This window comes from Arachis hypogaea, chromosome 20 (assembly GCF_003086295.3).
Source record: "Arachis hypogaea cultivar Tifrunner chromosome 20, arahy.Tifrunner.gnm2.J5K5, whole genome shotgun sequence".
Taxonomy (NCBI): domain Eukaryota; kingdom Viridiplantae; phylum Streptophyta; class Magnoliopsida; order Fabales; family Fabaceae; genus Arachis; species Arachis hypogaea.
Window position 1 is genome coordinate 44038253 of NC_092055.1, and position 13274 is coordinate 44051526.

At 30.1% G+C, this 13274-nt stretch overlaps 1 protein-coding gene across 1 annotated transcript; it reads right to left on the bottom strand.

Annotated features, from left to right (window-relative positions):
* Positions 1-1153: 1153 nt before the first annotated feature.
* LOC112786892 (uncharacterized) lies at positions 1154-5706 on the bottom strand. Its single transcript, XM_025830271.3, has 2 exons — positions 5422-5706; positions 1154-2167 (listed from the first exon to the last, which is right to left on the bottom strand). The coding sequence occupies exons 1-2, from the start codon at positions 5642-5644 to the stop codon at positions 1374-1376; spliced, it is 1017 nt and encodes a 338-aa protein (XP_025686056.1). The 5' UTR covers positions 5645-5706; the 3' UTR covers positions 1154-1373.
* Between the last annotated feature and the right edge of the window lie 7568 nt (positions 5707-13274).

Consider the following 13274-nt stretch of genomic DNA (forward strand, 5'->3'; position numbering starts at 1 on the left):
AAATATTATTGAATTATCAATTTGTTCATTGATTTTCAATTAAGTATTATCATTTAAAATTTTAATATTTAAATTAAATTATATAAAATTTTTATTAATTTTTTATTATTAACTTACTAATTAGTTTTAAGTTTTAAATAACTTTTTAATTTAAAATTAATAGTATTCTACTTAATTTTTTATTTATAAAATTAAATTTAAAATTTTAATATTTAAAATAAATCATATAAAATTATCATTAGTTTTTAATTATTAAAATATTTAAAATTTAAATATATGAAATACTCAAATTATAAAAAATATATAATCATCTTAATTAATTTATATTAAAATGAACAAAATCTGATTTAATTACAAAAATATTCTTGAATAGTAATTAGAGTTAGAGTTAGGGTTAAAACTAAAGAAGTGTAGAAATTTTAATAAAATTAAAAAATAAAATAGTAATTGAAAATTAACCATAATTTACTTAAATTATTTTAAAAATATAATATTTATTTGTCAAATTATTAATTAGTTTTAAATTTTAAATAATTATGTAATTTAAAATTAATGGTATTCAACTTAATTTTTTATTTATAAAATTAGATTTAAAATTTTAATATTTAAAATAAATCATATAAAATTTTTAAATTTTAAATATATACAATATTTAAAATTATAAAAAAAATATAAAAATCTTAATTAATTCAAACTCAAATGATCAAAACTTGATTTAGTTTTAAAAAAAAATCACTCTAAAAAATTGTAACTATAAAAAATTGATTTGCATCTTTATATGCCTCTTCTTAACTTTATCGTTTTTTATTTATACTATTTGAGTTGTCTATGTATCTCAACAGCTTCCTTCTTAAGAATATATTATCTTTTTTTTAACTTTAACTAACAATTACCTTTCGTTGCTCACATGTTTAAACAACTTTAAAAGTCTTGTTTTTTAAGTATGTTTTAATATATATATATATATATATAAGCAGGATTTAAACTTCTCTCTTCGTGAACATCTAGCAATTTCAGGAATGTCTAAAAAAGGTTGTTATAGTTATTAAAAAAAAGAAAACAGTAATAGTAAATTTTACCAAACCTCAAGATAAATAATTGTAATTTGCCCAAAAAATTAAGAAGAAATCGACAGAGAAGCGAAGCTATAGTCTATAGAATTTAATAATTTTATTTATTTTTAAAAGGCTCAATTGAATCACATAAACGAAAGAGTAACACAATGTTTAATTTCAAATTATTAAACAACAAAGCATACAAATTACAATAACAAAGAAATAGCGTTATTATTTATGGCTGTGCCCTTATTTTCCAAGCAAAGGTTTCAAGTATTCACCTACTAAACCATTGCCTTTTAATTTTCTTTCTGGTATTCATTTCTTGCAAACGATTCCCAATCCATAAGAAAACTTGGTGCAATCAAGTGTGTCCAATTCGGTAATCATTTTAGTAGAAGCATCTCTCTCAGCAGAGCTTTCTTGAGAGAACAAACAAGAAGCACAATCATGAGAAAGCAATGACGTTGTCTTGTAACTGTCTTCTCCGCCAACGACCGGCATCGCGACACCTGGCTTCGCCGGGTTCTCGAAATCCAGCCTGTAAGTCTTTCCAAGAACACCGTCAACTTTCGGGGACAAACTGAAGAATCTAAACTGAACTTCCAAGTGAGCAAAGCAATCATCATTAGGCACTTGATAGTTGTGAATTCTATCATCTTCCTTGGTTATCGGCACAACATTGACAAGAATCTCAGCAACATTCTCCAGTGTTACTATGACGTTGTTCTTGCTGGCTACTCTCTCGACTTTCACGTCTTTTGACGGCGAGTGCCACGTGGAAAGAGTGCCTTCGGTTAAAGCTATGGAGTCTCCGTTGTAGGTCAACATAAGGTGGTCAACGGTATCGGTCCATTGGGCCGCCTTGGTGGCTTCGACTGAGAAGGTTTGAGAGTTGAACAGGATGCCAAGAGCCTGGATCCAGGTGTAGTCGCGGGCTCTGCCGGCTGGCCTGTGTCCGATGAAGCGAGCATTGATTTGAAGGTTGGAATCAGAGATGAGACTGAAGTGCTGATTGCTCTTTCCATGGAAGTAGAACACTCTTCCATCTCCACCGATGAATCGAGGATCATAGCATCCTGATCCAGGTGCATTGCAGTTTGGTTTGCGCTCTGCAAATAACAAAAATGGATTTTTCATCGTCATCTTAATTTTCTGTTGCCAATACTTGCATTTTCGGCTTGAATAATATATAACAGAGATCTCATGCCCTAACGCTTTTTATCAATACTGCTCAATGAGAAATGCTAGATGAACCAGTCAAATTCAATTAATTTTTTTGTTTAAAAAAGAAGTGTAAATTTCGGTGCATATGTGTGGGTGATTTTTGTTGTGTTTTGGTAGATTAATTTAGTTCAACTTAGTTATTAAAATAATTTAATTACGTTACATTATTGTTAGCGAATATTTTATTTTATTATTTTTGATTAATAATTAATTATTAATAGTTAGAAGGGTAGGTTAAAAGTATATTGTTACATTATTAGATTAAAAGAAATAAATTAATAGTTAAAATAATAAATTTTATTAATTCTCTAATATATCATTTTTCTTATTATTATACTATTAAAATTTAAAAATTAGATTTTAAGTTTTAGATTGTAATTTTTAATATTTATAGTTAATCAAATATAAACTAAAAATAAATTTTATCAGTGATGTGTTATTTTATGTAAAATATTCATATTGGTTATCATTAAATCTTGTTGGGACTAGTTCTCTTGTTTTTTAGTATTAAATTAAAGTAGAATTATATTAAGAAAATAAAAATAAAAATCCTTCTTAATTATTTGTTAAATATTCTTGTCTCCTAGCCTTTATCTAACATTATTCTTTTTTATTTTTTATATTTCTTTTAAAAAAGAAAACAACTAATCATAGTTACAGAAGTAGATTTTTTTGTGGCCAAGTTAAGGCAAGGGTGGTTGAATGTAATACCCTTTCTATTCAAAATAATTCTTATATATTTCATTAATAGACATAAACTAAACAATAAAATAATCTTGTTAATACAAAATAAAAGAATAAATTATTATTTCTATCAATAAAAATTTAGGATGTGAACGATTAATTAAAAATGAATAAAATTAGTTTTGCGCCTGTGAAAGATATGAATAAATTATCAATTTTATCATAAAATTTTTGAATATTCACAAATCTATTTACTTATGAATAAAATTAATTTCTCAATATTTTTATCACATAAAAGTCATTTTTTTATACCAATTAGAGATAATTTTGTTTATTTGTGTGTAAATTTTTTAATATTCTAAATTTTCATTAATAGAATTGGCAGTTTAGTTTAAAATAAAACAGATAAATGAATTATCCCTACTTAATATTATGTTTGTTGTTAATTAATTAACACAATGTTATATTCCACTAATTCTATTCATTAATTACAATTAATTTAAGGATGGTATCAAAATAAAAAACAAATACTACTTTAATATTTCAAAATATTAAAATATTTTTTTAGAGTAATACTTTTAAACATTAAAATAAAAAAAAACCTTTATGATAATTTTAAAATAAAGAAAGTAATATATGTGAATACGAATTTATTTAGAGAAAATATTCAATTTGATTCCAAAACTTACACGTGAGTTTTAATTTAGAACCTAAAGTGTTAGAAGGCCAGCACATTTTATGATTTGTAACCATTAATTAGCCATTATTAGTATTTTTAATGGTATGAGACTATATCTATTACACACTCTTTTCAAAATGGTTAAATGCTGGTTAGATTTTAATAAAAATGTTGACTGCTAATACTTTCTCAAGTTTTAATTGTCTCTATTTAGTCACTAAACTTTGCGAACGTGACTCATGTTAGTCCTTAAAAATAATTTTCGACCCAACAGACCTTATAAAACACTAACATGAATAAATGGATGCCACACTGGATTATGTAAAACAACGTTGTTTTAGTTTTGACGTTAAAATAATCCAAAAACAACATCGTAAGTGATGTTTATTGAAACTTTTCCTCTCAAAAGAAGTGATATAACATCATGTTTACGTTATTTAGGCGCCAAAATTAAAACTGGATCATTTTACAAGTTTCAGCATGGCATCTATCAATAATACATGTCAATACTCTATTAACATTTGTGTGCCAAAAATTGTCTTATGGACTAATATAAATCACATTTATAAAATTTAGAGATTAAATAAAATCAATTAAAATCTCAAAAACTAAATTAAAATTCAATGTGTAAGTTCAAGAATTAAAGTGAATATCAACTATATTTATGATAAATAAAAAGCTCACATTATTAAATCCGATATAAAACTTAGAAGGATGAAAATACTATCTTCCTTTTAAAATAAGTATTTGGTTTTAAAATTATATGTGGTTCCAATAAGAAAGACATTAAAAAAGTTAAGTAAATAATATTATTAATGTTTTCATAAAAAATCATGTTAAATAAATAAGAGAGAATAAATAAATAATTTTGTACAATTAATTTTATTTATCTAAACATAAGATATTCAAACCAGGGGCGGAGCTACATACAGAGAAAGAGGGGCAGTGGCCCCTCTTAATTTTAATTTTTTACATGTAAATTATATATAAATTTCAGTTTAGCCCCCTTAAAATTTTGTTTAGTCTTATTTTATTGTGTAAATATTTTTGGCCCCCTCTAATATTTTATCTAGTTCCACTCCTGATTCAAACCTTCTCTTAAATTCATATGATAGTTATAGATATAATTGAAATAAAATATTATTTGTATATAAAAAATTGTTATTAAATTAATTATTATATATTTATGTATAAATATATATTTTTTAAATTTATTTTTAATATATATTTTATATAAATAATTTATTTGATAATTAATTTTTAATGTGCAGTTAGCATAATTGTAAGCCAGTGTTTATGCAATTTAACAAAGGAGGAGGTAATCATTATTATTAATAAGATTGTCTTTGGCACATGAGATGCCAGGGCTTATGCAATTTAGGAAAGGAGGAGATAATATATAATTATTATTAATAAGGTTGTCTTAGGCACATGAGTGGAAAGACGGCGTGCTAAAAGTTTTCGTTAAATCATCTAAATTTTCAAAAATGAATTTGACATGTATATTGATATGAAAAATTACAAGACAACTAATTTTTAATTAGTTGATATTAATTAATTTTAATATTTAAATTTATAATTTAAAATTTAGAATTTAGAATTTAGAATTTATAATAAATAAAATAATTTTTAAAAAATTAATTGATATTGATCGAAAAAAATTTGTTTCCTACCATTACTCTACGGATATATATCTATTTTTTAACCCAAAAAATTAAAGGTTAAAAATTACAAAAACGGTACAATAACATTGAGAATAAAAAGTTAATAACTTACGTCTACAAACAGCATTGCATGTGGGTTTGTCGCAATCAATTTGACAAACCTTAGCCTTGGGATCATTCGATTCACTGCTTGGGCACTCTTCTGGGCACCTTATATATTTTCCATTGCAACGCCCTGCATAACAATTCTTATAATAATATGCATTTGTCTCCACCAAACTTGAAACAAACACTAGCAAAATGATTAGGAAAGAACTACTTCTGGTGATTTCCATACTTAAATTCTCGTATAGAAATCAAGTAGAGTTATTATCAGAGTTAATTGATGTAGCAACTCAATGTTTCCCCTGCTATTTATAGAAGTAATTAAGGTCCACAAATAATACACTAATATGTCTATACATGTTGCTTAGTTATTGCAAAAGGTGGCTTCTTGAATCTTGTTTTCAAATCAAATTGGACGATGGTAGCGCAAAGTTAAAGTATGAACATGGGTTTTCGCTGATTGCATGCATAAACAACATTATTTTATATATCAAGAAAGGATTCACACAATTTATTCATGTTATGGAAGGGTACAGAGTACGTAAATGCTGTGAATTAATGGATGCCTTCATGATGAAAATAGTTGGAGATAATAAAGGCATGCTTAATGGATGGGTATACCTATAACAAGAACTCATCAACCATTATCAAGGAAGAAATATTATTAACTAATAATAATCATTATAAGAAACGGTGAGAAGATAAACAATATACAAATAAAGAAATATTAATAGACTAATACTTTCTAACGATTGAAAAAAAAGGACTAATACTTTCCATCAATATTAGCTAATATACTTATTAGGTTGTATTTAATTATATATTTTTATATTATTAAAATTTAAAAATAAAAAAAATTGAAAAAAATATTGTGTTCACGACTCTAATATAAATATGATTGTTTTAGAAAAAACTGAGATTGAGAAATAGAAATTAAATTGAGTTTTTATATTATATATTTAACGTAAAGTTTATAGAAAGATTTATGTCTTAATATATTATTTAATTTAAAATAAATATAAATACTGAAAAATAAAATAACTTAAATATCTTTATTAAAATTACTTAAATAACCTTTGCAAACTCTTATTCAATCTTCAAGTCAAAGAACCTTAGAAAATTAATGAAAACGTGAACAAGAATCAGACTTCAACAATCACGTACTTGAATCTCATGTTCTCTTTAGAAGCTTTAAGTCCAGGCTTTGAGACCATGAGAGCGTAGCTGTGTGTGAGAACTAGGGCTGGCAATTCATATCCTACCCGGGGGTACTCAACTCGATCCAATCCGTTCGGATAGGGTATGCTACTCTATCCGCTGCGGGTAGGGTAGAATACGGTCCGGGTATTTCTGCGGGTAGGCTAGGGTACGGATTTAGGGTGTACCCTACCCTATCCTACCCGCACCTCATATACAACACATATTTTTTAAAAATTAGGTTTATAGTGAAAGAAGTGAGAGTTAAACCCACAACTTCTCTTATGTAATGACTTACAATAAGTGAACAACCACTAAACTAGTTAGTTAATTTAGTAATTTAGAGCATTAGTTTTTTATTTTATATGTTATTAATATGTATACAATTCAAAATGATTGAATTTTATATTTACTTCAAAAAAATTTGATATTTCTGCGGGTAGGGTAGGGTAGGGTAGGGTTTAGAATTTTATGGTGCGGGTAGGGTTAGGGTTAAGAGATTCTCAACCCGCGGGTAGGGTAGGGTAGAATTTTAATAAAATTTTCAACCCGCGGGTAGGGTTAGGGTAAGGTCTACCCTACCCATTGCCAGCCCTAATGAGAACCAAAGTTACTCGAGAATTGGATCGGTCAATAAATTAGTGAAATTGTTAGTTTATTAATTCTATAGTTCGATTGAGTTTCAACTGGAATTCGATTAATTTAATTAAATATTAAATAAAATTATTAAAATTTAATATATAATTTTAAATATTTAAATTTAATAAATTTTAATCTAATAAAATTTAAAATTTTACAATTTTATATAATAATTTGTCTATAATTTATTAATAAAAAAAATCCATAAATAACTTTAAATATCAAAATTTATAACTAATTAAAATAGATCAAAACACATGTAAATAATAAATACAAAATATTCTACCACTAAAACAAATAACATTGACAAACAAGTTTTCAAGTAAACAAAGACGCTAACTATAAAAAATCATAATTATAATTAAGTGCTTCAAATACAATCAACAAAAATTGTTCCATCAATAAAATTAACTGGATCAAAAAATAAAAAAACTAGCAATAAGTTCAATATTATTAACTCATCAGAATAACATTGGAAAAAAATAACAACTCAGAATAATAAAAAAATTCAATTAGTATCAAATTTCTCAGAAAAATCTCTCAAAAAATTCGACACTTTCATATTGTTAAACACCTTAAACCCATCTTATTTCACTTTAACTTACCAATTAATTAGAATTTATAATTTAATAATCAAAACTAACTAATAATAACCACTGAATTTGTAAATAGAATCACAGTGTTAACTACTAAATTTACAAATAAAAAAAACTATGAAATCAAACTGCAGTAACAAATTAAAAATAGAACAAAAATATAATTTAAAACTTACAAAAATAAAATTACAAAAACTTATTAATTCATATAATTAACACTAAAAAGCAAAAAAAAACTCTAAAGGAGAAGAACTAGGAAATCAAAAGACAACAATTAACCCAGAAAAATAACAATCAATAATCAACATAATTAAATCCAAAAAATAGTAATTAACTCCCAAAAATGAAACTGAAGCAATGTAGGGATGGAGGCTTACAAACTCAAAATAAGCAGAAATTAATAAACTTAGAATAAAAAATTAGAAAAACCAAATAAAAGTACAAAACAAGCAAAATTAAATTGAAGACGGCGACAGAAGAGGGGAAGTAAGCTCGGGCACAGATGGGATCAAAGACAGAGGCTTGACGCACACGCACACACGCACAGTTAACAGGATTTTATGTCACATATTCCAATTAGCCCAGATACATGATGGAATCTGTGATGCACTCTCAAGCTATAGCTCAACACTATCCTGTCAGGGACTCGCATGAACTCATGTAGAATAAGGGTCATACGTCAGTTCCACCCCAAATTCATAAGGATGAAAAACAAAAATGTATCATAGAATATAATCAAATATCCATTAAAGTAGAAAAGTAATTGTATCAATCCATTGGAATAGTAGAGCTCCTAACCTTAACCTAGGAGGTTTAGTTGCTCATAATTTACAGAAAATAAAAAGGTATAGAATGTCAAAAGGTTGGAAGAAGATAGCTCTCCTTCCGGAGGCGTGCCTAATTCCTAAGTGATCTCCTATTTAAATAGGAGATGCTAACTTTAAAGATGTTAACTTAAAATTAAAAAGTACAATAGGAAAACTAAACAAGCTAAAGAGTGCTAAAATCCACTTCTGAGCCCACTTGGTAAGTGTTTGGGCTGAGTTTAGCGTCCAACTTGAGGGAGTGGGCGTTGAACATCTACTAGGGAGTGTCCACACTGCTTCCTTGCTCCCTTGGTGGCGTTGAATGCCAGTTTGGGCATTCAACTTGGGAGGTTGGTCCTTCTTGGGCATCGAACGCCAGAAAGGAGGTAGTTTGAGAAGTCCTCTCCAAAGAAAAGTATAGACCATTATATATTACTGGAAAGCTCTAAAAGTTAGATTTCCAACTCTTTTGATAACGCATCAATTGGACTTCTATAGCTCAAGATATGCTTGTTGGAGTGCAAGGAGATCAGGATTTGACAGCATCTGTTGTCCTTTCTTTGCCTCTGAATCAGACTTTTTCAAAACTTGCCAATTCAACTAGAAATTACCTGAAATCATAAGAAAAACAAAAAACTCAAAGTAGCATCTAAAAGGTGAATTTTACACTAAAGTCTACTAAAACTTAATAAAATTTAACAAAATATAACTAAAAATACTAAAAAGACAATACCAAAAAAGGTATAAAATATCAACTCATCAAAACACCAAACTTAAACTGTTACTTGTCCCCGAGAAACCAAAATAAGATAGGACTAAGAAGAGAAGAATACAATAGGTCTCAGAGTTCTTGATGAAGCTCAGTTCCAATTAGCTCTTTACTTCTGAATAGTTTTGGCATCTCACTTTCCTTTAAAGCTCAGAACTATTGGCATCCTTTGGAACTAGAATCCGGATGATATTATTGACTCTCTTCTTTTAGCTTTTCTTGATTCTTGAACACAACATCTTTTGGTGCTTTGCACCTTTTTGAGCCTAGCCGTGACTCTAAGCGTTTTATTTTTCCATATTACCACCGGATACATAAATGCCACAGGCACTTAACTAGGAGAACCCTTTGGATTCGGCTTTAGCTTTGCTTAATGTCCCAGACAATGGTGCCCAGAGTTCTTAAGCGTACTCTTAGCTTTGGGATTACGACTTTAATTCCTCAGTCTCAAGCTTTTTACTTGACACCTTCACACCACAAGCATTTAGTTAGGGAAAGCAGCTCATTTGAACTTTTTAGGCCAATTTTGACCTTCCTAACCATTAATGCTCAAAGCCTTGGATCCTTGCTCTTTTGCTTTTTCTTTTATTTTTCTCTACTTTTTGTTTTTCCAAATTTTTTTCTTTTTATTTTTCTTTTTGCTGCTTTTTCTTGCTTGATACATCACTATTTTATGATATATTTTGGACTGAATTGAGTACGTTTTGTCAACTTCTCTCACACTTATTCATGTAAATTGCATATTTTTCATTTCCTTCCTAATTTTGTACTATGATTGAAAACATGCTTCCTAGGCCTTAAAATTATTAATTTTTAATTCTCCTTTGTACCATTTGATGCCGTAATGTGTTTGTTAAGTGTTTTCAGGTTTACAGGGCATGAATGGCTTAAAGGATGAAGAGGAAGCATGTTAGAGTGGAAGGAACACAAGAAACTAAGGAGCTGAGAAGCGAGGAGCGACGCACATGCATGGCTGACGCGTGCGCGTGATATGGAGCATCTTACAGTGACGCGTATGCGTGACCAGCGCAGGAGTTCAGCGACGCGTATGCGTGACAGTGCGTCACGTGCTGCACTTAACAGAACTCGCTGGGGGAAATTTCTGGACTGATTTGGACCCAGTTTCAAGCCCAAAAATACAGACTAGAGGCAGGGGACAAGCTGAGACTGAACACACTTCACTTTCACTTTAGTTTTAGTTTTAGTTTTGAATTCTAGAAAGAGAAACACCTACTTTTCTCTAAGGTTTGGATGTTCTTAGTTTTTCTTTTAAATTGGATTTAGAGAGAGCTGCTACTACCTCAATTGAAGTCATCATCCTTATAGTTTGCTTCTCCATCACTTCTACTTCTTTTATTTTTCCATTTAGTTACTTTGAATTCATGTTTGGATTTTGTTATTTTTTAATTTATTAATGCAATGAATTATTTTTATATTTAATTCTAGTACGTGTTCGATTCTGGTTAATTATTGTTCGTGCAAATTTTGATTTAATTAATTTTTTAGAATTACCATGTCTTTTATTTATTCCTATTATATGTTTATGTAAATGGCATTCTTGTTAATGACTTAAAGCTCTCAACTTGGCTTAGGGGTTGATTAATTGGGATCCTTTGAGTTGTGAAGCTCAAGTATCAATCTTAATTGGACATTGTTGGCTAGCTCACTTCTCACCAACTCTAGTCCTTCCCCATAAAGTGACTAGGACTTGTGAGCTAGAGTTAGTGTAGCCACTTGATTTTCCTTCAGTTGTTAGAGGATAAATAAGTGGGAGCAATGAACCTTTATGATTGTACTTGGGAAAGACAACAAGGATAGAAACCCCAATTATCTCCTCTAACCAATGCCTTTTATTTCAAATACATAACATCTCTTGTTAATTACTCATTGCGTTAATTTCTAGTTATTTATTTTTTCCATTCTCAACCTAAAAAATATCCAGAAAAATCCTGATCAATAATTTGCATCATTGTGTCAACTCTTTGGGAAACGACCCGGGATTCTACTCCCGGTTATTTAGTCTTAATTGTGACACACTTTTAAATTGATAGTGAAATTTTCGTCGATTAAGACTATACTTGCAATCCCATTTTTATCAGAATTTCTTAACCGGCATTTTTCCATCCATCATTGCTTCAAGAATCAATATTTTTTATTTTTCAGAGAATCAATAATACTTCTCTAAATTCACTATTCTTCAAGAGCCAACATTCTCAACTCCAATATCAAATATGCATAGTTAATTCATACATTCAGAAAGTAAATGCAGGGCCACCACATCAAAATGATTGAAATTGCTCATGATATAACTCGAAACTTATGTATCTCACTATTTCTTTTTCAAATAAATTTTTCTTTTAATCATGATGAGGGATTCATGAGATATCTTATAACATAGAAATTTCAAGAATAGACTACTAAAGCAAAAAATCCTAAGAGTGATCATGCAAACCTAGAAAGGAAAACAGAAAATAGAATGAAATACTGAAAAACAGAAAGAAAGGGTAGATGAAACTAAACCATCTTAGTACTGATGGTTGCTCAGGATGTGTGCTTCTGTGAAGATTATTCACCTCCCTTTGTTGCCATTGATGATAATCTACACCTAGAGCTCACTTTGCAACACCAAACTTAAAGACCTTGCTTGTCCCCAAGCAAAGATAACTTAGTGTGGGAATCAAGGTGGAAAAGGTAGGAGAGAAGGAAAGGTGGGGTAGGTGGAGTTTGTGTGGGACCCACTGGCTGAGAAAGCTTCAAAGCTCGACTTGCCTCCTGCCCTTGCCTGGCGTTCAACGCCAAGAATGGGCGTTAAACGCCCATTGGGGGCCAAAAAGTTGGCGTTGGCTACTCCATGGGGGGCGTTGAACGCCCATAATACTCTAATTCTGGCGTTCAATGCCAGTGCATGCCCCCTGGTGGGCGTTGTACGCCCAGCTCTATCCTTGGCTAGCGTTCAATGCTAGGAATACCTCCTAATGGGCGTTGAATGACCAAAGGGGATGGTACTTCTCTGCTCCTGAAAGGGCGTTGGACGCCCATCTTCCTCCTTGTCTAGCGTTCAATGCCAACAAGGGGATCTCCCCAAGGTGTTTTGTTTTCCATCTCTAGATGTCTCTGCTTCTGTTCTAAATACTACGCATGATCACAAACATAAAAAGAAAAGAAGGAAAACTATGGAAATCAACCAAAAAGAAAGCAAAAACTAAAGAAACAGAAACAATAGTACTATACTCATGATTGGGTTGCTTCCCAACAAGTGCTTCTTTAACGTCATTAGCTTGATACTTGACTACTGACTTTCTTCCTCTTCTTCTAGTTGGTTAAGAGAAATGACTTCAAGGGGGAAGAGGAGGAGAGTAGTTCCTTTGAATTTGAATTCTTCCTAACAAACTTTCTTTTATTGTTATCAGCTTGATTCTCCTTGCTTGTTAGGGTAGTGGTTGGATTGCTTCTGCATTCCCTATGCATCTTCCTCTTGGGACCTTCCTCCTTGGTTGGTAGTGATTGCCCAACACCAAATTTAGGTTTGATATTTAGAGAAACTATATGAGTTTCCGCCAAGGGAGGAGGCTTCAGCATTGCACTCTGCATGCATGTACCTCCTTTGTCAGGGGGTCGTGGAGGTTTAAAAACCTTGAAAACCATCCAATCTTTACGTAACCTCAGCACGAATTTGTCTCTCAGCATCAATGAAGTTTCTTCTAGTAGAGAGGGGCCTGTGATTCAAAACCTCAGCAAAAAGAATATTGCTTTGCAGCTTTTTAAAAGCTTCCAAGAATTGTGAGTAGTGCTCGTCCTTGGTCTTCTTCTGGGGCTTCTGAGGGTGTGGTGCTTCAAGCTCCTGAATGGGAGT